Genomic DNA, 24198 nt, shown 5'->3' on the forward strand with positions numbered 1-24198 from the left:
GAACTTCTACAACAAACATAATAGCAACATACCAGACAACAAATCTCAATTTACAAAATATCCAAATTGCAACCAAAAGAAACAAACCCCTCCTTCCCCCAAACCCCAAAATCTACCTCTCAAGAGCAGAAACAGTCTTAGGAACATAAGGCTCCTCAAGATACAAAATCTCCTCCTCCGTCAACTTAACCCTAATACTCTCAACAGCCTCATCAATCCGCTTAACACTAGAAAGCCCAACAATAGGATTCTCCCCCTCATGAGATAACGACCAAGCAAGCGCAATCTGAGCCATACTCAACCCCTTTTTCTTAGCAAGTTCCTCAACCCGCCCAATAATAACCTCGTCAGCCTCCGACTCCCGGTTCCGCACAAACATCTTCAACGCACCATCCGTGTTCTCGCGCACCGTGCCGCGAGAGTTGTAGGGACGGGCTAGGGCGCCTCGAGCGATGGGCGACCACGGGATAATGCCCACCCCGGCGTCTTGGCAGTATGGGATCATTTCGCGCTCTTCTTCGCGCGCTAGGAGGTTGTGGTAGTTTTGCATGCTAATGAATTTGTGGTAGCCTTTGTTGATGGCTATGTTTTGGAGGGATTGGAATTCCCAGGCGGCCATCTAGTGAAGCGTGACTTGTTAGATGATGTATTCCATATATCCATCTATACGTGGAGGCACTTACCGAACTAGCACCAATATATCTCACTTTCCCACTCTCAACAACATCATTAAGAGCCTTCATAATTTCCTCCCGCGGCGTCTCCCGATCCAACCGGTGGATCTGCAGTACATCAATGTACGTGCCCAGTCTGGCAACGCTGGCGTCCACAGCGTCGAAGATATGCTTGCGCGACAAGCCGACTCGGTTGACGAAGTCGTTGTCGTTGCGTCCGCTTGCGGAGATCGGTGGGTATTTGCCTTCATCGTCGACGCCGAAGAAACACTTTGTCATGATTACCACGCGGTTGCGGGGGATGTTGTATTTCTTTAGGGCTTTGCCGACTACTTCTTCTGATTTGCCGTGGGAGTAGACGTCAGCCTATTGGATTGTTAGTTTATGTAGGTTAGATATTTGGAGGGGAACATGCCGTATCCCAGGTGTTGATGCCTCGCTTGTAGGCGTGTTCGATTAGTGGCAAGGAGTCCTCTTCGTCGAGAACCCAGTCTTGCCAGTCTTTGCTACCGTAGCCCATTGTTCCCAGGATGATCTTTGAGATCTTTAATCCTGAGTCTCCGAGGCTGGGATTGGGGTTTTGTTAGTATTTTTTCTTTTTAACGTTCATTGATGTTGGAGGATAAGGAGTTTGTACCGGACATATTCCATCTTGGTTTCAGCCATTGTGGATGACTTGTTCAGATCACTGTTTCTGTATAAAGTCAGTTCAATTGTGCTTCATGGATATTATAGTGCATTTCGGATATGACGTCAAGGCCCGATGAGGGGAAGTATAGCTTGGAAAACTTACAAATGCGCACAAGCAGGTAGTTGATAATTGCCAGACAGTAGGAATAGAAGAAAGATAAATCGTCAACTTAAGTGAGAATCGCGGCGTGAGTCAACTCAATATCCACTTTTCGGTCAAGAGTCGAATTGCCGAAATCAACAAGCGGGCGTCTCTTAACCGATGAGTTCCCGGTGGGCTTTCCGTCCGCCCATTCACAGCGTCGATCGGCCTAGAAGATCGGATGTTGGAATCTGGGGTTCAACCGGGACTCTACAGACTCACTACCCCTGAGCAATATGCTCGGATGACGTTGGTCTACAGAGAGTCCTGCAAGATAGTGTAGGACCGATCATTTCATAGATTGGCTTAAATGTCATTCATAATGGAGGTGTTCACCCACCGGCCTTTCAGATCGAACTCTCCGGTCGCTTGACTCGGACTCACCGTCTGCTGTGCAGGGTGTTCGTGGGGTTTGATAGGCCCAACGTACGTACGGTCTCCGTTCTTTCTGCAGTTCTCTTTATTGGGCGTATAAGGCTGATACAGCACACGAAGTATTCCATCATAGCCAAAGCGCCATCTATATTCCACAGTAGTGACTAGATACCTAGCCACGTCCATGTGTAGAACAGGCAGAAGGCTGAAGAAAGGGGCAAGGATCATGACCTTGTAGTTGAAGCTAATGGATTTTGTCTAAGAGAAACAGAGAGAGCGAGAAAGAGATTTATGGAAGCGATCCCGGTACTATCAACTTGAATTATAAACCTTAACAAGCATGAATAGGTTTTGTCTCGTCTATGTTATGTTCACAAGTTGCATTGAATCCAATTCCCCTAAATTATAGTACGCGGGTCCTTTCGTAGCCAATCCTAAAGCAGTACTAGTAAGAAGCAAATGCGCGCAGGCCGTTTGCTGTAGGCGAGCAAACGTATACAAACGCAAGGGTGTGAAAAACCACGATAATTCCACGCCCCTCGTCCATCTCACGATACTGCCACGCACAACAAACCAGCCTTCAACTTCCATATCATTGCCCTTGGCTCTGATTTGCCCATTATGCTGATCCCTGAGCCATGGATGCGTAAGATCATTCCCCTTATATTGATGAGTTACAGAAGCTTACCGATTTAGACGTCCATGGGCGCCAGCAATCCACCTGGAATCCAATCTATTTCGTACCCAGCCGCCTACGCACCGAGATTCTAAACGAGCCATTTGAGGCACTTCGAGTCTGCTGTATTACTGCGGAAGATCTATTCGGGCCCAATGACTGGGCCCTCTTCCTCTCGACCTCCGAAGAACAGAGAACCGCCGTGCAGCTCGACTGCTGCGTCAGCACCCATCCCGATGTCCTACGTCCCATTCTCGCCGGTGGGCGCAAGGCCAATGTACTCTTCAGTGTTAGAGAGTACCTGGTTCCCTTGGACACGGAGTTGAGCTGTAAGATTGACGTTGTCTCGGGTATGACAATTCGGGATGTCTACGAACAAGTGATTGAAGCTGGACTCCACAAGTTCGAATTCACCAGGAATGGCTTCGGCCACCGGCACTGGATCCGGTCATTTATTCACCACCTTTCGGACAGCGGCTTCTTCGTTGACCAGGCCCAGGTTGCGCAGGCTAAGGAGAGCCTCCGGATGATTTGGCCCGGTGGATTTGACCTTCCCATTAACGAGGGATTGTTCTATTAGTGGGGGATGGTGGACTCAGCACCAGTGCATGATCACTGTTTTGAGGTGTGGTTGCTTTACTTTTTTGTTCTCCTAGTTTTACATCTCAACTCAGATTCTCGTGGATCCCAGTCCTAGTAGGCCTGAACTCAGTCAATAATCTCCGGGCCGATAGCCTTATTTCAACCTTGGCGGCCGGGGATTTGTCGGTTGGTACGTAAACAGTAGTGGCCACGAGCCATAAAGAGGGTCCTGAAGTGTGGTGTGGAGGGGTTCATCTTAGTATTCCCCCGAGCTGCATCATAGTTCACAGTAATACCCGCCTCCCCCTTCGTGAATGCTTGATTTCATAGGCATACATAGCAAATCAAAGGACTGAGTATCAGCCATCAATGAAACCGTGTATCTGATTAGACACCCTCCTCACTATCGCTAAGAAAATGATGATATCGCTGCTACCGTTTATAGCTTCCTACGTTACAACGGAGGCGAAATACTCTACCGTGATATCATAGATAGTCGAGTTGCATAAGGTAAACAGTTAGTTAACTAATTGATTTTGAAGCCCGATCTTTGTTGTCATTACTACCAAAAAAGTGGACACTGTTTAGTCGTATATGTAAATAGTGTGGTGCATTAAGAGTTGCGTGCGTGCAATTACCACGAACAGCCCTAAATGTTTTGCTGGAAAAACCGCAGATACCTATAGAGCAACAAAGCAAGATAATTTCAGACCACCAATCGCTAGTAATCTTCAATCTCAAACCACGAGCCTAGGGTGATGCTATGTTAAACGTACTAGCGAACACATACCTTCATACTGTGGAAGGTTCTTTAGAGATATTGCACGTAGTGGGAACTTCAAGCTCTAAGTTATACCATTGATTGCCACGCAGTGATTAATTGGAACACCATACCAAATACCAGTGCCATGGTAAAACTTTCTACTTTTAGTCCGAAACAGAAGGTCGCGTAGGCAGACATATAAGAGGGAAAGTCCCCCTTTAAGCTAAAAAAAGGCCGGCACAGTGCGTTGTGGATCATACCAGAGTTTTCAAGCTTTTATTCCTTCACTTCACAGGACCCTTGTTCCGTACCTGTCCTTTTATGTTTCACGTTTCTCATATTCTCACCCACTCCGCGCGTATAGTCCTCGGTCACGTGCAACATATATTTCTGCGTGGATTACGTCATATCCCCAACCTTCTCATCCCAAAGCGGCAAAAAGGAACCCGAGTACGACACCTCTCTATGAAGGCTCGCTCCATGAAGGAAAACACGCAGTCCGTGATCCGATCGCGGAAATCTCATCACAAGTCCCGTGCTGGATGTGGAAACTGCAAGAGGAGACGTATAAAAGTAAGCCGTTCCTCGGTCTTGTCATCAACATCCGCATACCACCTGAGCACCTTGAGTCCCATTGCCACAGAATGAACCAGATAGAGATGAAAAGGAGCAAGAGGTCCAGTCTACTGAGGCTTCTACGCTCGCTGCTCTGTTTTGTTCCTTGGCAGACGCGGGCAATAGACAGCGAAAGCCTTCAAGAGACACTTTCTGACAGCCCACAGTGTGATGAAAAAAAGCCGGCATGCTCAAAATGCATCCACCATGCCATCGAGTGCGACTTTCAGCAAACAGCAGCTGCATTATCAGCCTCGCCATCCTCAGCACCATCTCCGCCTGCATCATCTAAAGGTTCAACAGGGCGGTTCAGGTTCAAGCCGTCCAAATATCAACCCAAAGAATCCACATCGGATGAGACAAACCAGCCTTCTCCCCAGAACGTCTCCACAGAGATCCGACCAAATGACCAAAACCCCCAAGATACGCTCTCCTTCGCCGACCTCCGCCTCTTCCACCACTTCGTCACGGAAACATACCGCACCCTGGCCGACGAAGGAGTAGACCGCAACCGCATCTGGCAATCCCACCTCCCACAATGGGGTTTCTCAACCCCATCAATTTTCCACCTAATCCTCGCTCTGGCAGCCCTGCACTTAGGCCATCTCCAACCAGAAAAGAAAGACCAATATGTCATGCAAGCGGACAACCACTTCACCTTCGGCATCCGATCTGTAACAGCCATCCTATCCACTCTGAACGAAGAAAATTGCCAATTGATCTACATGTCCGCGGTGATGATCTGTTTCGTTTATTTCGGACATGGACCTCGACCCGGTGAATACCTTGTCTTTAGTGAGACTGGAAAGGCTGAATGGCTTGTTCTCATGCGAGGCGTGCGATCGATCCTGATGTCGAGTCGTGATAAGATATTCAGCGGCGTCTTAGCTATTCAGACGGATCCGAGCGTTGCTGGTATTAGTCCGGAATATCAGGATGAGCTTCGGACACATCGATCTCATATCGAAGACGCTCAACGATTCATTGAGACGCAAGTTGGTGGGACCCCGGCTTATGAAATGTATATTGGGGCTCTTGGGAATTTGATTGAGATGTTTGATGAGGCTTATTGTATTCGAAGTTCTGGCAAAGATGGTGTGAGTCTGATGCATGTTGTTGTTGGGTGGATTTATCGGCGGCCTGAGGAGTTTATTGGTTTGCTTGAGAGCAAGGATCCGTTTGCGTTGATTATCCTTTCCTACTGGTGTATTTTGTTGAAGTTTATGGGTTCTTCGTGGCTTATGATCGGCTGGGATCGACATGTCATTGCCGGAATTCAGTGGTCTCTGGGGGCTGATTTCCATCGTCATATTGAGTGGCCTGTTAGTGTTATTTGCAGTTGATTCAGTGGTCACTAGAGGCTCAGTTCAATCATCGTATTGAGTGGCACAATCCAGAAGCTTATAGACGAGAAGCAGGCGATAGGGACCAAAGCTAGAGACCTTCAGTGGAAGGTGGGCTGTCTTGAGGCAAAGAGCGACGCCCGAAATCCCAAAAGACATGTCTGGTGGGGAGCGATCAAGAATGCAGAAACTAGTTTCAACCAGCTACAGCGACAGTTGCAAGCCAAAAAGGGTCAGCTGAATGAAACCGAGTCTTCGATCGACCTCCGAAAGCAGTCCATCGAAGAGAGCGCCGACCCCACAGACAAGACTGGCATGTCGAAGTAGGAGCATCGCCAAGCGGCGAAAGAACCACTGTCTCCGGACAGCACGATGGCTTTGCTTGACGCCGCCCTGGGAAGCCAGATGTTCCGCCATCGCGGACTACCGGAAGAAGAGCCTCGAACTTGCAAACTAGCGAGTGGAGTCGTTGGAGACGGCTTGTTAGTGTTATTCCATTGACCGAGAGGCACCGAAAGAATAGAAATAATTGAAGTTGTCTAATTGTATGTAAAACAAGCAAGATATTAACATGGACTCATAAGAAATCATCACCACCCTCATCTAACCCCAAACATCCTCCTGCCACTTATTCTTCTTCTTGATAGCCTTACTCCAGTTATTAACCTCATCATCATTCCACCCCTTAACATCCTTCATAGTCAACCCAACAGCCTTCTCAACCTCCCTCGCCATGCCAGCCCGCCCACAAACATAAAAGTTACCACCCTCATCAAGAAGCTTAACAACATCCTCCCCAAACTCAGCAACACGGTCCTGCACATACTGCCTCGGCGACCCCTCAAGCCTCGAGAACGCAGTAACAATCTGCAACCGCTCACCCAACGCCTGCTGCATCTCCTCTAGCTCTTCCCGGTAGATATAATCCTCGTTCGGGTTCCGACATCCGAAGAAGAGAATCATCGGTCCAACCTCTTTGCCAATCTTCAGCACTTGACACCGCTCAGAGAGGAATGCGCGGAATGGCGCGAGACCTGTGCCTGCGGCGACCATTACCAGAGGCGTCTTGCCCGTAAGCGGTAATTTGAACTTGCTGCGGCGGATATGGGCGAAGACCTTCCCGCCCTCGAGGGCATCGCCGGGTCCATTGAGGTGGTATGTGATGCCGCCGGGGTGGGGTTGGGAACGGGCTTGTTGGGAAATGGCGAGGAGGTAGTTGGATGTGACGCCGTGGATGAGTTCGTTGGGGTTATCCGGTAGAGGGGATGTGGAGACGATGGCTGTGATGGATGGCTTACGCGGTGAGACCACGCTGCTGGAGGAGATGGAGTAAAAGCGTGGTTTGATGTGCGGGATGGTTTCGACGAGGTAGGAGAGTGGAAGATTCGACCAGGGTTTGTTCGGGCATGCTAGTTGGAGTAGGCGGCCGAGGTTGATGTGTGTGCGGTTAATGAAGCTGGCGTAGGTTTCTTTGTCTTGGCCGAGGTTGAGGAGGTAGGCTTTCGCCTCTGGGGTGGGTGCGAATTGGGCTAGGTCGCGGACGTTGTCGCGGTTGACTGGGGCGCAGATCTCGAGGTAGTAGCGGAAGAGGGCGATAGAGCTGGTTGGTGTTGGGATTGTGATCTTTTCTGCTGCGTCGAGGGCTTTGATCCCCAGGGGGATGTCGCGACGGGATGAGATGCCGAGGACGTCGAGGAGGCGTTCGACTTCAATGTCTGGGTTGCCTGGCCAGATGGCGAGATGGTCTCCCGTCTTGTAGCCCAGTTCGGGTTGGCTGCTGAGGTCGATGTCCATGTGAAGACAGTGTCTGTCGGACGCAGTGAAGAGCTCTCTGGACTCAGAGATGCTCAGGGTGCGAACGGCCGAGGATTGAGCAGCAGCCTTGGGGGCCTCGATACGGCTGTTGGGCTCGCCATGGTGCAGGTCGATTGGCTCAAGAGATTCATCCTCCTCGACCTTCAGGCTCGGGATGTATTTAGCCTCGGCCTCTTCAAAGCCCAGCTTGTCTTTGAAGATCTTGAACAGATCCTCCTTCCAGGACATGAAGTCTTCCTCGGTAGCACCTTCTGCATCATTTGCCTTGCCGACTGGCATGAGAGCTTGGGCGCCAAACTTATCCAGGCCCTCAACAACAACATCGACAACACGGTTATAGAACTTATAGTTGGTATTACCCAAGCCAAAAGCAGCATATCGCAGATTCGACAAAGACACATCAGTAGCCTTCGAGATCCAGCTCCAAAACTCTGCAGTGTTGTCACTGGGATCACCCTCACCATATGTCGAGACAACAAAGATCGCCAACTTAGCATTGGGGATCTCACTGATTGTGACAGGGTCATAGTCGGACAGATCAGCCGTCATAGCGTCCTGACCCCAACGAATAGAGATCTCGCGCGCAAGACGGTGAGCAAAGCCCTCTGCTGTGCCGGACTGGGATCCCCAGAAGACAACGACATTCTTCCCTGCCTCTTCCAGCTTCTGTGCGATGTTTCTGGTTTCCTTGTTTGCGGACCTGAGTTGCCCGCCATTCTTTAGCTGTGGTCTTTCGAACCAGAGATGGTGGTATGGGTCTGGCTTATCCCATAGCAGGCCGCGAGATAGATATGTTGCACCGACTCCGCCCAGAACTGCGAGGGCGGCATAGTCGGCTAGGCCGGTCGGGGTGGCGTATTTTGATAGCTCCTGCAGGAGCTCTGGGGGGATGTTGAACTGTGGGAAAGTTGACATTGTGTTGGACAGAGGTATATGGGGGGTATCAATTTATCAAGAGAAAAGAAAAGGTCGAGTCTTAAGAAGTAGGCATGGAGAGAAGACTAGATTTATGAGAGGGAAGAATCACAATGTGCAACAAGTAGAAAATATTCAACGAAATCCGGGGAGACCACGGCTATAAAATAGGCTCATCGTCCACGCAGTTGACCATTAGGGAAGAATACCCGCACACTGCTCAAATTGTAGAATAGTGGCGAACGCAGCCTCCAAGTTAGGAAACCTAGATCTGCCATGGTAAAAGGCGGGCAATACTACCACAAAGATACAGTAGATTTCTATGCCGACTGATGGTAGTGATAAACTCACAAATGAATCGGGAGATATTCGCCGCAACAGATCAGCAGGGACACTGTGGAGATATGGGCTAGAAGCCATCAGGATGCCGAGTATGACGAGACTATGGAACCCCAGACTCCAGCAATTGCCACGTTGAGACGAGATATGCACGAGATATGCAGCAGAGACGCCATTGCGGAGCGATGGCGGTCCAAGTTAAGCTGCAAATTGCGGGGGAAACATCCACTTTCCAAGTTTGTCCATTTTCGCCGATGGAAGGGGGAAAGTCGCCCGTGTGGATGAAGTTGGTCCTGCGGGGTAATTGCCCCGGACTTTTGGCTTCGGGGGGCGTTTCCCTACGCGGGGAATTTCTCTCGTTTTGCCAGACTTAAACTCCAGCTTCTGCATATATCGGGATCTAAGATTAGGTTGCAGGAGGGATTTACATGAAATTCGGACATGGCCCGTGTGTGAAACCTGTTGACCCCAGGTTCACGGACCATAGGGATGAAGCTTTGGGATTCTAGGAGGCTCTCGACATCTCGACGAAAGTCTACCGAGCCTTGTAAATCAATGTTGTGTAAATATTATGGCAAAGGACAACTCGGCTATTTTACAGAATTGAAGAAATTGAAACCAGAAGAGCAAACGGAGAATAAAAAGTACGGAGAGTAAATTAAGTTATAATCATCAAGTTCTCATTGTAAAAGGGAATCATCAAAAGTCGTCTAAATATGAAGATAAAAAGGCAAAACACCTTCAAGTAGAATCTCTAGGCTTCAGTAGTCCCCATATTCCGGCGCCAAATTTTCACAGGCATATCACCCAGAATCAAGTTCATAGTCTCCTCTCTCTTCAATTCCCAACCAGGGTAAGGCAACGCAAAGTCATAACGATGCACAATCGAAGCAATAGCCTTCGTCTGCTCCAGGTACGAGATATTGCGACCAATGCAGGAACGTGCGCCGGCAGAGAATGCAACCAAGTAGGGCTGCAGCGCCTTGCCCTCTTCACCCAACCACCGCTCGGGAATGTACTGGTCCGCATTGGGGAACACACCCTCATCGCGGTGTGCCACCAGGGCAGACATACTAACAGAGGTATTACCGGCAACCCACTCCCCGAGGATGTTGGTTCCCTCGGGAGGTGTCTCGCGAGGAAGACCATGCGAGGTAGGCGGGAAGATGCGGAGGGATTCGTCGAGACAAGCGCGCAGGTAGGGCAGGTGCTTCACCTTATCATAGTCCGCGACAATCTCGTCTTCATCCAGAATTGCGTCGAGTTCCTCGCGGAGCTTGGCTAGTTTCTCGGGGTTGCGAAGCAGCTGGTACAGCACGTTGGCAATGGCGATGGCGGTAGTCACACTACCGGCATTCATCATGATGTTGCACTCGGCGACGACTTCACCAAATTCGAGGTTGTTGGGGTTTCCATTCTTGTCTTCCATCAGAGCCTGGAAGAAGTCCTCGAGTTTCTCGCCGGCTTCGTAGCGTCGCAGTCTCTCGCTGCCTCGGCGCCACATGATGTTTTCCCAGTTGTCTGCAGATGTCTGCATGCGTCCGAAAAATGGGATGACATTGACTAGCTTGTTGAGGACTGGGTACCATGCGTAGTCCCACACGATGTAGGATTGCTTGCGAGCAGTGGGGTAGAGGGCGTCGCGTAGGCTGGTCTCGTAGGTGGAGCCGTCTTTGCGTTCCGCGATACACATGTCAGAGCCATTGTCTAGGAAGCCCAGCTTCTCTGATAGACCGATGTCGGCGATGGCGTCGAGAGTGAAGAAGTTGGTCCAGGCCCGGAAGTCGAGTGTGAGATCTTCCTTGGCTGGTGCGACTTTGCCAGATGCGACGTCCTCGGAGGCAGGTGCTGTGCAGACTTTGTCGAAGTGCTTGAACATCCGTTCGACCTTGTCTGTGACTTTGTATTCCCATGTCTCAAGGTTCTTCAGGGCATATGCCGAGGAAAGGACCTTGCGCTTGCGAGCGTGGTCCGGCTTGTCGACGACATCTGCCAGGTTGTAATGGGTTCCGGCTGTGACGACATAGGAGGAATCCTTGGTGCATTTGGTGTTGTGGCCATAGATATCCTTGATGGCACGAACATCACCGTAAGATAGTTGGTTGGGCCCTGTTCGGATGACTGGGTTCTTCTTGTGCAAATCGACCAATTCCATTGATCGGAAACCTCGAGAAGCGAGTATCATGAATGGAATTGCTGAAAATCCAGAAAATGGGGAGAGATTAGGGTATTTTCTTAGACCTATGTCGAAGTTAGTGTCTTCTTTGTACCTTGAGAAGGGATATCGAACACATACCCTTGGGGTCTCGAATGTATTCAACATAAGGAAGCACCAGAAAGTATATAAAAAGGAAGAAAACAAGCCCAGCTGCATAGGGCGCAGCGGTAAAAACAAACCACATCTTGGGAGCTATATGTACAGCTGCTCAGAACAAGAAGGTGAATGAGTTTGAGACAGTATAAACAAGTCCTGTTCTGGGCTCGCCCGTCTCAAACAAAGTTTTGAAGTGAAGAGAAATGCTTGGATCTGACCTTTGAGGGCACATGGGAATGGTTTAAATATCATTATCTCATGTAGCAAGTACCCTCCCCTCCATCTTGTAGTTTGGGAGTAAATTTGCCCGAAGGCAAGATATCCCACCGTCCAACTCGTCAGGCGCTTGTTTCTCTCCATTTCGATTTCCCCAAGGTTCGAATGGTTCAGGTAACCATCCAATAATAATCCCCGTAAGATTACCCAGGCTATGTCAGTCGCCAACGTGGGGTCTCAGTAGGGACGGGGAATATTCCCCTTATGAGATAGGGAAACAATCCCCGAGATATGCGGGGTTGGGAACCGTCGAAGTCGATCATGTGTACAGGCTTTGTTTAGACATCACATATTGCGTTTCTTATTTGCTCTCGAAATATAGTGATCGGTTATCGCCCTGGGCTAGCCACTGCTGGAACTTGTACAATGCTTGATATCGGTGCGAGAGTGCATTCTAGCCGGTGTTAGCATCACTATGCGCGAGAAGCGACATTAAGTCATCTTACTTTCTTGCCATGCTCCATTTCAGCTAAAGTCTCTCCCTCGTGTTCGAAAATCGGCTCCCAGCCTGTTTCTCGGTGAGTAATAACTCGGTTGGAATGCCACTACCTCGAAAATACTCACCGAATCTGGGCGGACCGCGAGCAGGTACAATTTTACCCTGTCTGATGTTAAGCGGAATTCACAATCCGATCTTGGGACCTTATTCACCTTCAGTCTCCCCTGAAAAACCAGCGGCTCCATTGTTGGCCCGGAGGAAAAAGCAAACGTGCATACAGCTTGGGCACTTTTGTCCTCGTAGGCAAACAAGAGCTTATTGAGACCGTCATTTCCCAATGACTCGAGAAAATATTTTCTTCGAGACACGGTGTAAGTAGGAGAATGCTATCATCCCTGTTGAGCCATCCGAGATCACTTACACATAAGGACCCGGCAACCCTTTCATCGCGTTGAACTCCAAGGCCGAGTCTTCTACCAACACAGGCCCATTGATCTACCTCGTTAACTTCAATCCAGAGTCACCTCTTAAAGTGAACCAATGCCCTCTTACAATCTCAGCGGCGCGTCGACATTTCTCGGTCGCGATTTCTTCCAACGTTCCTTGAATCTCGGGAATGTCCAAGGCAAAGGGTTGAACTGGGACCGCCTCACCAAGGATAGCGTTGACCTCGATCACCTTGTTGCGATTACCAGTCACGAACATGCATGGCTTCATGTCGGGCTTGACCTTGATGAACCACTCTTTGAGATAGGCGTTGGACTTCCTGTCGCAGCAGGATACACCATACCTCTTTGGGCCTAGTGTCCCTAGAATGTCTCGCGGGGTTCGCGTGGACAAGAGTCTACTATTCAACTATTCATGAGTTCACACAGCTTGAGGACTACGGAAAAATTGGTAAAATTCTTGAAGTGCGCCATTTTCTCACCGTCGGTGTACGAACGATGAAATTGGGAGTAAAAGCATGGGCGACAGACCGGCCCTTGGGCTATCTCCGCAGACCCCGTTGATTCTGATACTAAACATGGACCGAGGATCTCGTGATGCAAAGTTCGGGTCAATATAGTCCGTCAATAGCCGACCTCGGTCAGTGACTAGATCAAAGTTTGGACCGCGAAAAGGACAGGGAGAGGGCAATGACCACATATTAAACGGAATAATTAGAGTCAATCATCATTCTGCATGGAAAACGTAACCAACTCTAACCAACTCCTGAAACTAGTGGCTGAAATGTGGGGTTCCCCGGATTGTTTCCTGAAGAGACTGAATTGCACTATAACCGTCTGTACTTAAGAGATTTGTTCTGTCTCGGTCAGTCGGAGCAAATTTGGTCAACTTTGCAACTTACTTCGAAATCCAAAACTGGGTATCTAACAATTAAATGGCTGCCTTTCTTTCTATCTCAATGTCGCTTTTGGGCCTTGCGGTTTCGGCCTCGGGTTTGAGCTTCAATGTGCCAACATCCCCGCCCTCGAACTCCAGCGGGCAGATCTCTGCTGCACCTGTTGGTGTCTCGTGAGTACTTATTTCCATTTGAAAGGTAAACTTGCTTATCTTGCAGTCTGGAATTTTTCGCATTCCCCAAGTACTTCCAAGAAGTCGATGCGACAACGACATGTCTGCAGAATATGAAAGATCTGACTGGCACATGGCCACCCCTGAGAATTGGAGGAACTACTCAGTATGTATAGCTGCTCCTTCACCATAAAGATTTACTAATATCACACAGAGATCGTGCTACATATGATTCATCCTCGACCGAGGCAGTCACCTACACAGTAGCCAGTTCGGCCGATGCGCCCCAAACATTGACTTACGGTCCATCCTTTATATCCCTGGCTGCTACCTATGCTGGCAAAGTTATCATTGGATTGAACCGCCGGTTGAATAACATCTCCAACACTATCTCGGCTGCGCTCCTTGTTCAGAGCAAGATGGATAATCTCTATTCGATTGAGCTTGGAAATGAGCCAAACTGTGAGTTATAACACGCGCAATACATGCTACTTGCGTCAAAATGAAAGCTATACTAATTAACTATTTGCAGTCTTCACTTCCAGTGACCCCATTGCAAATGGCGCATCCTGGACAGCCGCAGCAGACGAAGCCTCCCAAGTGAGCTGGCAAGATGATGTATGCGGGAATCTCTCTGCGTCCGATATCATATCAGCAGGTGTCTACTTCGGTACTTCTCCTATGAGTCTTGTCGGGCTTACCGCAAAAGAGGGCGATGCAAATGATTATGTCAAGGACTATTGCTCTCACAACTATCCTCAGTCTTCTGGTAGCTATGATCTTGCCAAGCTCATGGGCCACAGCGCTATTGCGTCTCAGATCAAGCCATATGCTGCTGAGGTTTCTGCTGCAGCTGCTAAAGGCAAACCGCATATCTTTGGCGAGACTAACTCTGGTATGTTCTTACCTTGTGAGATTGCTGGATATTATGCTGACAGTTAGTATAGCTACACAAGGCGGAGGTGGTATTAGCCCGACCTTTGGAGCTGCCCTCTGGATCCTGGACTATGTTATGCAAACCGTTCTCATGGGTACAGATGCACTTTACTTCCACCAGGGTACCGTTGGAAACTGTAAGTATCCATACGATTCCTCATAGAGTTATGAATGTTCTAACTCCTTAGGTCAATACTGCTGGTGGGGCCGTTACGATATGGGCTCACCTTACTACGGTGCTTATTTCGCCACCATGGCATTGGCGAACGCCGACCAGATTGCGCCTCTGGATAGCCAAGATACGGCATACGCCGCCTACGCCATCTACAAATCCGGGGCTCCTGTCAGAGCTCTTCTCTACAACTCCGATTACTTTACTAGCGGCACCCGTTCCTCGCAGACATATACGCTGTCCGGTCTTTCTTCCTCCAGCGTCACTGCGAAACGGTTGACCGCCCCTTATGCTACATCTCGGGTTGACCAAGGCTCGAACCCGACCGTTGCTGGTCGGACTTTTGCCAATGGAACTTGTGTTATCCAGGGCACTGAGAAAGTGGAGACTGTTACTGTGTCTGGTGGAAAGGCCACCTTTACTGTTGCAGCCTCAGAAGCCCTGTTGGTATATCTTTGATCATTCGGCTTCATCTTCCTAGAATAAAGTGCTTGTCCGGGAACACCGAGGATTGTGGATGTGTGATTGGGTCTCCGTGTGGAGGGCCGAATCCCTGCAGGCGCCGCCGGAGATTATCTTGTAAGGGCTTAGCAATGCTTTAGTGCTGGAGGTCCTTGCGTTCGGTTTGACAATGAACATTTCAATCAATTCTTCTTTTTGCGTGACAGGTTATTTCTTAAAGAAGGGAACGTAATAAAACTTCCAGTAAAGCATGTCGTCGCGCATGGTAGCCATTAGGTATGATCAAGTCTCACAGAAAACGGGTACTTTGTGTTTGAGACTTGTCTCATTTGACTATCTCAGGTCTTGGTATCTCATTGTCCGTGACTGAAAGTCAAACTAATAGTGGATAACTTCGGTGTAATCTATAGCGAAGCAATTGACGCGCTTTGTCTGGCGTCCACTAGTACACTCCTTCACAAGCCAGCCCGGCTACTGTTGCTGAAATACACCAATGAAAGCCTTTCATAGAGTTAAACGGCAACTGAGCCGTTCCACGGGCTCAGCCTTGAAATTTTTCCTTTGTCGAATTTAGTTTCGCCCCAAGTCATTTGTGAAGCCGAGCTACAGGGCCCCGGATCTCCCCGCATTTTCATCCCTTGTCGTTTGTAGAACTGAAGACCAGTAGTTTTAATAAGCCAACCATTGCTAGTGTGGTAATTTCGGTCAAAGCTGAAAAATATAAAAATAACTATCATTCTCAGGGTTACATATCGGTTTCAAAACGCTCCAACCCTTTGAAGAGATATACTGTGCTCCCATGTCCACGATGGATATCTCAAAGGAAAACGCCGAGAATATCGAAGATGTCTCTCCGAATCAGAGAGATGAGTTCCCAACCAAAAATATGGGGCCCATCATGCGGTCTCGCGAAGACGATCTTGGTGTTTGGCAGTGTGTGCTGCGATTCAAAACTGTGTCGCTGATTGCCATGACTGCCGCATTCAGTGCATCCCTGGACGGTTATCGTAAGCCCCTTGTATCTATGACCTGTTGACTTGACACAAAAGCTAACATCTTCTGCTAAGAAATCAACTTGAATGGCGGTATTGTCTCCAACAAAGGGTTCATCCGACAAATGGCATCTCCAGGAACATCGATCATCGCCGGTAAATACATTTCCGCGTGGGGAGGAATTCAATCAGCTGGTCAAACTGTAGGCCAAATTGTAAGTATTTCTTTCAATATAAATTGTCCGGCGTTTTATCTGACTCCATTCAAGCTCCTCCAATATGCCACCGAGAGGTTCGGTCGCAAAGTCGCGTTCTATATCATTTGGGTCGACATTGTAATTAGTGTCTTTATTGAGTCTTTTGCGACAAGATGGGATCACTGGCTTGCAGCAAAGCTCTTTTCCGGCATGGGTGTCGGCATGCTCCAATCTACCCTGCCTCTGTACTTGTCTGAGATCGCACCGACTCAACTGCGTGGTTTCTACATCAACGCATACAGCTTGTAAGTTGGCTCTCTAGTAAGTGGGATATAACCTGACTTTTTCTAGCTGGTTTGTCGTCGGCCAAATCTTTGCCTCGGTTGCCCTGAAGGAGCTCAGTGCTCATGATCCTTACGACTTCCGCGTTCCTATCTATACTCAGGTATGTGAACTCTAGCATTGGAAGCCCTTTACCTTTTCATTATTAATTTATCCCAATCAGTGGGCTATGGTCGGAGTCATTGCTATCATCTTTGTCTTTATGCCAGAATCGCCCTGGTGGCTCGTGAGCAAAGGCAAGATTGATCAGGCGGCGAAGGTGTTGAACAGGTGCAATGGCAAGGTCGCTGGATACAGTGTCGATGAGCAAATTGTATGTAGGCCCTTTCTCAGCTTTTTACACTTCATAATCAAATTGCTAACCACTCTACTTAGGAAATCATGAACGCTACAGTGGCAGAAGAGCGAATCCTTGCAGAGCGCAACTCAGAAGAAGGGATGTGGGCTGTCTTCCAAGGCCGCAACCGTATTCGTTTCCTCATTGCAGCCTGGCCAAAGATTGCCCAGCAGTTTGTCGGCTTATCTGTGTTTAACACCTACGCTACCTATTTCTGTAAGAAAGCGCCGCTCGAGACTATTACGTTTACAGCCCTAACAATGCTGCAGTCCAATATGCCGGCAGCAAGGATCCATTCATGGTCACCGTCATCCTATCCTGTGTCCAGCTTATATCCATGATAATGACTGCTGTGACCACCGACAACTTCGGTCGTCGTCCTTTGACTATCTATCCATACGCGGTCACATCGGTTTCAGTTTTGTGCCTTGGAATCATTGGCTGCTTTGATTATACCAAACCGTCAACAAGCTCCCTGCTGGTAAGTACTTCAAAACTTAGTCAAGAGATTTGTTGGGAATTTGACTGACAATGTAACCTAGATCTTCTTCGCTTGTCTGGCCACTCTTTCAACAACCGGTGCTTCCGCTATCGGATATGCCTACGCCGCTGAAGTTCCGCAGCAGCGTTTGCGTGCTCAGACAGCTGGATGGGCGCTTGCCTCTTCGAATCTCGTCGCTATCATGTTCAGCTTCTGCACTCCACTGATGATCAACAATGCGCCTGTGTCTAGCTGGGGTGTTAAGACTGGATTTTTGTAGGTTTCAATGGCTAATACATGCTTTCTGGGAGGTTCTTGCTAATTTCGTTTCTCAAAAATAGCTTCGCTGGTACCGGTACACTTGCCGTGATTATCGCTTGGTTCATTCTTCCTGAGGTGACACGCCGCACACCTGCTGAGATTGATGAGATGTAAGTCAAATCTTCCTATATCCTGTTTATTTACCCTCTGATTTCTACCGGAACTAACATTTTTGGACTTCAAGGTTTGAGAAGAAGGTCAACCTTCGCAAATTTAAAGGATATGTCACTGAGGTGGAGATGCGTTCGAATGAACTGCGCGAGGAGCATGAGATGGTTGCCGCTGCCTAATTTTAGCATGAATTAACTGGTCACTTTGGCTCGTAATAACATGAAGCTAAGCATACCAGCTACTAGTTATCAATGGGCGTCGAGACTATGTCAAGGTGCGTTGATTATCGATTAGAATTTAATTTATTTTAAATAATTTATTTTTCTACCCCGGATTTCCTATTTGGGCCGATGTGGCAATTTGGTGATGATTTCCATCATTTGGCAGGGGGAAATTGACGTCTTGTTGGTTTACTCTTTTATCTTACTCATCACCTTTTTGCAAACAACATAGAGCATCCTTGAAGCAGTCTTGATTCCTTTAATTCCGAACAGGCCGAAAGAAATGGTGAAATTAAGACATCTTAACACTTACATGACAATCTAATATAATCCACAATACCATGCTCCTCGCTCTTGCCCCCTGGTAATTGACTGACAACCTCAACAGCCTTCTCGAGCTTGAGTTCTACTGTCTTCTCACCGTCAGCGCCAGACTTCCATGAGATCATAGCAAGATTATCCTTCCCCAGTGCCACCTTCGCTTCCAAAGCGTCGGTCAATAGAACTCGAGGCTTGAAAGATATCTTCGAAGACCCCGAAGCAATGGGCTGCACACCTGCCAACTCAGTGCAATACTCATAAATCGGCACACTCCCCCAGGCATGGCAGTCAGAGCGTTGCCTAACATCATCCTCTTCCCAAGTTGAAAGATTATTTGCCAACATCACACGCCAGGGAACCCACATCCGCTCCCAAAACGAGTCATAAACATCATCGCCAGCCAAAGCAAGCGCCCGGAATGCATAGAAACGCATCACATACGAGCACTTCGAGAAGCGATCGTTTGTGAAGGATTCGGTCAAAATTCGCCCTCGGTCCTCAGGCTTCACCGCTCCACAAATTACTGCAAAAACCTGGCAGTGCTGCGAATATGAATGCTCATCGGCCACATCAACTGTAGAGTCTGTGAAAAATGACCCATCATAGCAATTTTTCCGAATAGCAAGTAAAAGCGATGCAGCACGCTCCTCGTACTCAGCCGCATGTCCCGGTCGCCCAACATCACGTACGAGTCTGGCAACTTTCTGGAGAACCCACGCATACAACATGCTGAAGTATGTGTGTCGGTTTGTCTTTCGACCCGAAGTGGGAACACCCTTGTCGGGATGCTCGTCTGTCGCACCCCAGGTTGTCACCCAGTCGACGTATTGCCACACCACCTCGGGTAGTCCGCTGACGAGGCCCAGCTCGTCGATGTGAGCATCGAAGAAGTCGAGGACTCCATCAATGCGCGGGATAAATCCTCGAGCGTAGCGTGTATCGCCAAAGAAGAGATGGTGATCGCAGACTTGCAAGATCCAGTAGAGAGAGAAGCCTGCAATAACTTGGGGTACGTGTGATGGGAATCGGGACTGTGTGAGTCCTAGTGGTGTCACTGAGGCAGCGAAGTTTGTGATGGCTTGTCGCATTAGACGATCGTCGCCGGATAAGAGGTAGTGGAATAGGCCGACTGAGCGGGTGTCTCCTGAGTATCTATTGAGATATGTTAATTGGAGTTCATCACAGGCTTGGGGCGGAACCTACTGCAGTTGTTCGTAGAATGGACAATCAGAATATCCATCGAACATGCAGTTGCGCATGGTTCGGATCGACACATCCCAGATATTCTCGCTCTGTGTATCACCAGGCTGCTTCCAACTTGCCTTGACTGCCATGGGATAGTTGACCTGAGTCGCATCGAATGACACTAACTTAATCGGCTCAGATCCGACAGTGATCTCAATTCGCATCAGACGGAAAGTGCGGAACCAGAAGGGTTCGTAGATGACGCTCTGGGTATTGGGAAGGTCGAGCATAACCTCGTCATATGGGCCTATGATATGACCAACAGTCGCATCCAGGCGGTCAGCTTTGGATCGAAAGAAGGGGTACGAGCGAGGCTCGAGTTCATATCCTTCTGAGTATGTCACTCGCAGTTGGATTTGAGATGGCCTTTCAATTGCCTTGAAGGCCCACCGCAGAAAAGCGGTTGAGTGAACATCAGCCTGAACCTCGAGCGTATGATTCGAGTTTGCAGAAAGAGTAAGCTGGCTTTGTTTTGAAAGGAATGCGGTCCAGTTTTCTGTGTCGATGTCGCTCTTGCATGATCTTACTGTGTTGACAATAATTGCTGTCGACTCGGGCATCGGTATAGAACGTGGATGCAGATGCCAGGGCGGTATGTCGCCATTCAGTGCCTTCATGTTGTATGCAAGTGGCTTCACTGGAGAGCTAGGCCTTTTTGGCTTGATGCGCTCGCTGATCTGTAGATACCAGGTCAGCATAGGACCAAATCTTCGATCCGGGACTAGCTCTTACATGGAGGAACACATCGTCGGGCAGGCCCATTGGAAATTGGATGCTCTCATCCACATACGCCACCCATTGGTTAGTAGACTTTATATCAATGACTTCTGAGTCTGTTTCGATATTTCCGATGATTGTCAAGCCCGGAAGAGCAGTCCGCTCAAAAGGCATCGCACTCCTCGACGCCGCGAAATACCGGACCACTACGAACCGGATTTCATTTTGACCTTCTGTCAGGTAGGCCGCAATATCCAATGAATCATAGTACCAGATCGACGGACTGCTTCTAGTCGGTCCAACCGCAACATGTTGGCCATTGACATAGAGCTTGTATCGCGTGTCGGCTGAAAAATGAAGCAATGAGCGCGTCGGTCGCGAAAGCAAATTGACCGAGCGAGTGAAATGAACAATCTTGCCAGCAGTGTTCTGGTCTGAAGAATCAAGCCAGTTTGGAACCCAGATCCAATTCGCCTGGAGCTCATTGATGGTCTATTTCGAGCATGACATGTCAACACTTGATTTTGGATATAATCGTAGCACGTACTTTTTGTTCCTCTGCCGACACCATTTGCACGTTGGAAAGCTATGCTTCAATTATCTGCAGATCTTGGGTGTTCAGGTAAACTTGTAAATACTCCGGGCGGGGGGAAGGCGGAAGGCGGGGTCTCGGATGATCTTTCGCCGAGAAGGAAGAGCTGTCGGCGATTGAAATAAAGTTGCAAACAAGCGTTCAGGTGGTTCGGTAACCGTTATGGCTTGATTCACTAAGCGTGACATGTTGTAAGCAATGCTTACGAATACCTACCCCGGTTTTCCAAGGTTTGTTCTTCCCCATCCTCTCCCAGGAATACCTCACTCCTAGCTATACATTCTAGGTATCGCCAATGTTTTCTTAATATTCATCCCAAGACCTGCTTGTTAACTGTTAGTTCTTTGACGGTACGCGAGGGGAAACCTAACGGACTATACGAATAGATCTTCCCAACAGTGAACGATACAGAGCCGGTCACCTAAACTACCCACGCACGGAATAGCAAGCCGTAGCTGGCATTCTCACTAACAACAGGACGAGATTTAAGGTCATGTATGAGCTGCCGTTAACCCGGGCGGTTGTTAATATAATTGGCCCTAGGATAGGTGATACGTTGAATATGGAGTCCACAATAGGCCGATATTTGCCATGTTAAGAGTGAAGCGGAGCACTTGCTGGCCTATCAGAAACCTCCCCTAGGCTCAGCCTCGCGATCTACATATATACCGGATAACGTCTGGCAACGCTTGGCGATTCCTTTCCGTTCTAGTGCTCTCCATCTCGCTGCTTTTGCGCACTGAGTAAAATTAAGCACACCCCTGATCAACCTGAGCTGGTCAGTGACCATTCCATAATCAAACTGACCCACTCACTGAGCCTAACTGACTAACTTAGTAAGTTCCAAGTTAGTTAACTATCTTACAGAGCTAACCCTACCTCTGATCCAGAGATCTTCGATGATTATTTCTTGTTCATTTAAGTCACCGCCAAATGTAGAAATTATAGCCCGTGGGTTACATTCGGTTAGCTGGTTTCCTGGTGACTAGATAAATTTGGGGTGTTACTGGTCTACATCCTATGATTGTAGTACAATAACCCTCATTGAATACTCTTTAGGGGCTCTACGCACAAACTATACCTCCCTATAGCAGAACCCACAGCATATAGTAGTCAGAATACATACCTCGTTCTATGTGTCGGTATCTACCGCCTAGCCATAAAGAAAACCCCTCTATAATTCCTTCGCCCTCAATCCGAGCTCCTTCGGTTCCGTACAAAAGGAAGCTTAATCGATGCGTTAAAAGCGTTCCTAGAATTCCAAGCCCTCAGTATAGTTCCACTACGAAGCTATTCAATAGCACATACCGTGCTCTGCTCGATATTATTCCACTGCATCTGGGAAGAAAAAATGATAAGTTCGAATACCGCAGTCTACAATAGCGCGTAATTAATGTATTTCCATCTTCTAATTCTAGAATTAGTGACGATAGCCCTTCCTCATCTAATAGTGACGGTCAATGGCTATCGTCTCGGCATATCCGGGCTTTAGTTACTCTCCGGGTGCGTTAGATCGAGAAGGAGAGATAGGAACGACCGAAAATGAGAATTTAGAAGGATTGGGCGCTAATACTACGCCGCTACTTAGCATTAGGCAGGTCTATGCTCTGTGTATTGAAGTAATATTCAGGCTAACTCTTCTTTTCAGGCCGGAAGCTTGTTTGGACATGTTTAACCCCAAAGATCTCTTGCGCATCTCATATCTTGACTCGATCATGAACGGTAAGTTTAATTATCCGATTTGACTTGGTTCGGTATCTAACAGGCACCTGTAGTTTCTCTATTCGATTTTATGCAGAAGAACGGCTTTATATGATAGATGCCTCGTACCGACATCAAAAGAAATAAAACCCCCGACGAGCGGTCGGAGGATACATCGCTAACCACCAAGTCAAACTCGTCCACGGTTCTAGCCACTGGGGTATTTCGGTATTCTGACTCTCTCTAAGAAATGTACTAGTAACAATGAGGGAATCCTTATACATAAACCCTTGGCATGTCATTCGTACCCATTTTCTTTCCGCTAGTTGGTTATATCAAAGCTTATCAAAAGTCCAGGTGTACTTCTGACATGAAGTCTCAAATATTCTATACCCTTCCGGCAATGAGCACCTCGAAAGATGACATCAGGATACCGGGAAACTGAGAGTTTAGGTCCTTTCAGGCAGGCTTTTACGAACACCTTTATAGAACTCTTCCCAGTGCTCTTTCTAGTGCAACGGACCTCTCTGCATAAGTGAAGAATATCGATTTTAGAAATAATAATCGGTTCATCGAGGACGCGAGCTTGTACAGTAGGAATAGTTATTGGGGCATAGATTCAGCTCGTGGTTACGAGTAATTTACTGTGCACCACATCGCGCATAGGGCGTTGGTCAAAAAGTGCCCTTTCGCAGGGATTTTGAATTTCCTAATTTAATGAAGCAACTCCTCCTCCTGACAAGCGCCCGAATGCAGCACACGGTGCGGCGGTATACCCCCGGCGCCTAGGGGAATCTGCATAGCAATTGTCTGCTCCCCAGATGGGTACTTGGTGATGTGGCCCAGGCTACTCAGATCTGCGGTGTCCAGCGCCAGGATGGCGCCGTGCCTGCCGCCGGAGATCCAGGCATCATTTGTAGAGTCGGGCAGAGTGATGTGCGCCAAGCCGGAGAGGAAGATAACCCATCTGATAGTAAGTTTCTAGTTAGTGGTGCGTAAAGTAGGCACGATGTGCAGAGCTTTGAAGTAGTTTTGCCCAGTTAGGTGTATTAAAATGAATAGGAAGAATTATGTTCTTTGCTATGCTTGAAATAGAATGGCATTCACGTACTGCTGCGCGGGCGCGTTGTGCTGGCCGCCATCGAATCCGGCCGGAAGGACAGCGTACGACGCATTCCCCGTACAACCGCCGCCAATGGGGCCGAGATTTAGAACCTGGGAGCCAGACGTGCCGGTCTGCGAGGAGATCTTGAACCCTGGCTCGAGTGCCCAGCATTCGAGTGTGGAGCGGCGGTTTTTGGCACCGAGGGTTGTGATGTTCAGCGTACTGGCGGCGGCCGGGCCAAAGAGGAACAGGGGGAGGAGGGAACAGAGGCGCATTGCGATGAAATTTGGAATTTGGCAATAACAGGTAATAATATATTAAGATTAGGAGCGCAATAAAATTGAAGCAGAAAAATCCACCCTAGCGCAAAGAGAAGGAAGGAAAAAAGAGAAAGAATTGCCTGTTTATCTATCCCGTCCGAGTATCCATCTCGCCCGGGTATCTATCTATCCAGCCCGAGTACCCGTTGCGG

The 24198-nt window shown here is 48.5% G+C and overlaps 11 protein-coding genes across 11 annotated transcripts; 4 read left to right on the forward strand and 7 right to left on the reverse strand.

The window, feature by feature from the left end:
- Positions 1-112: 112 nt before the first annotated feature.
- On the reverse strand, positions 113-1340 carry PENARI_c011G02297 (aldo/keto reductase; the record flags this gene model as incomplete). Its single annotated transcript, XM_022632522.1, has 4 exons — positions 113-619; positions 684-1040; positions 1162-1240; positions 1312-1340. 4 exons carry the CDS (start codon positions 1338-1340, stop codon positions 113-115), a joined length of 972 nt encoding a protein of 323 aa, XP_022487637.1.
- Positions 1341-2502: 1162 nt separating this feature from the next.
- On the forward strand, positions 2503-3137 carry PENARI_c011G00490 (uncharacterized protein; the record flags this gene model as incomplete). The annotated part of the gene is made up of 2 exons (XM_022632476.1): positions 2503-2527; positions 2578-3137. The coding sequence occupies 2 exons, from the start codon at positions 2503-2505 to the stop codon at positions 3135-3137; spliced, it is 585 nt and encodes a 194-aa protein (XP_022487583.1).
- Positions 3138-4724: 1587 nt separating this feature from the next.
- PENARI_c011G08639 (uncharacterized protein) lies at positions 4725-6187 on the forward strand (the record flags this gene model as incomplete). Its single annotated transcript, XM_022632684.1, has 3 exons — positions 4725-4734; positions 4821-5839; positions 5915-6187. The coding sequence occupies 3 exons, from the start codon at positions 4725-4727 to the stop codon at positions 6185-6187; spliced, it is 1302 nt and encodes a 433-aa protein (XP_022487535.1).
- Positions 6188-6463: 276 nt separating this feature from the next.
- Positions 6464-8590, reverse strand: PENARI_c011G11995 (NADPH cytochrome P450 oxidoreductase family protein; the record flags this gene model as incomplete). Its single annotated transcript, XM_022632762.1, has 1 exon — positions 6464-8590. The coding sequence occupies one exon, from the start codon at positions 8588-8590 to the stop codon at positions 6464-6466; it is 2127 nt and encodes a 708-aa protein (XP_022487438.1).
- A 1093-nt stretch (positions 8591-9683) lies between these two features.
- Positions 9684-11331, reverse strand: PENARI_c011G03252 (cytochrome P450; the record flags this gene model as incomplete). Its single annotated transcript, XM_022632548.1, has 2 exons — positions 9684-11170; positions 11226-11331. The coding sequence occupies 2 exons, from the start codon at positions 11329-11331 to the stop codon at positions 9684-9686; spliced, it is 1593 nt and encodes a 530-aa protein (XP_022487435.1).
- Positions 11332-11820: 489 nt separating this feature from the next.
- Positions 11821-12203, reverse strand: PENARI_c011G00084 (uncharacterized protein; the record flags this gene model as incomplete). The annotated part of the gene is made up of 4 exons (XM_022632468.1): positions 11821-11913; positions 11966-12027; positions 12084-12120; positions 12171-12203. 4 exons carry the CDS (start codon positions 12201-12203, stop codon positions 11821-11823), a joined length of 225 nt encoding a protein of 74 aa, XP_022487519.1.
- Positions 12204-12375: 172 nt separating this feature from the next.
- PENARI_c011G05947 (non-canonical purine NTP pyrophosphatase) lies at positions 12376-12675 on the reverse strand (the record flags this gene model as incomplete). Its single annotated transcript, XM_022632614.1, has 2 exons — positions 12376-12453; positions 12511-12675. The coding sequence occupies 2 exons, from the start codon at positions 12673-12675 to the stop codon at positions 12376-12378; spliced, it is 243 nt and encodes an 80-aa protein (XP_022487425.1).
- Positions 12676-13363: 688 nt separating this feature from the next.
- PENARI_c011G09537 (glycosyl hydrolase family 79 C-terminal domain-containing protein) lies at positions 13364-15040 on the forward strand (the record flags this gene model as incomplete). Its single annotated transcript, XM_022632706.1, has 6 exons — positions 13364-13473; positions 13520-13639; positions 13688-13935; positions 14006-14368; positions 14421-14546; positions 14598-15040. The coding sequence occupies 6 exons, from the start codon at positions 13364-13366 to the stop codon at positions 15038-15040; spliced, it is 1410 nt and encodes a 469-aa protein (XP_022487563.1).
- Positions 15041-15851: 811 nt separating this feature from the next.
- On the forward strand, positions 15852-18003 carry PENARI_c011G06848 (uncharacterized protein; the record flags this gene model as incomplete). Its single annotated transcript, XM_022632641.1, has 10 exons — positions 15852-16050; positions 16111-16250; positions 16305-16537; positions 16584-16677; positions 16738-16887; positions 16950-17127; positions 17181-17392; positions 17454-17668; positions 17734-17823; positions 17898-18003. The coding sequence occupies 10 exons, from the start codon at positions 15852-15854 to the stop codon at positions 18001-18003; spliced, it is 1617 nt and encodes a 538-aa protein (XP_022487669.1).
- Positions 18004-18347: 344 nt separating this feature from the next.
- Positions 18348-20899, reverse strand: PENARI_c011G09596 (putative rhamnosidase B; the record flags this gene model as incomplete). The annotated part of the gene is made up of 4 exons (XM_022632708.1): positions 18348-19518; positions 19570-20288; positions 20344-20820; positions 20876-20899. The coding sequence occupies 4 exons, from the start codon at positions 20897-20899 to the stop codon at positions 18348-18350; spliced, it is 2391 nt and encodes a 796-aa protein (XP_022487597.1).
- Positions 20900-23335: 2436 nt separating this feature from the next.
- PENARI_c011G05409 (uncharacterized protein) lies at positions 23336-24001 on the reverse strand (the record flags this gene model as incomplete). Its single annotated transcript, XM_022632598.1, has 2 exons — positions 23336-23588; positions 23733-24001. 2 exons carry the CDS (start codon positions 23999-24001, stop codon positions 23336-23338), a joined length of 522 nt encoding a protein of 173 aa, XP_022487635.1.
- Between the last annotated feature and the right edge of the window lie 197 nt (positions 24002-24198).

Source organism: Penicillium arizonense (genome assembly GCF_001773325.1).
Source record: "Penicillium arizonense strain CBS 141311 chromosome Unknown PENARI_contig011, whole genome shotgun sequence".
NCBI lineage: Eukaryota > Fungi > Ascomycota > Eurotiomycetes > Eurotiales > Aspergillaceae > Penicillium > Penicillium arizonense.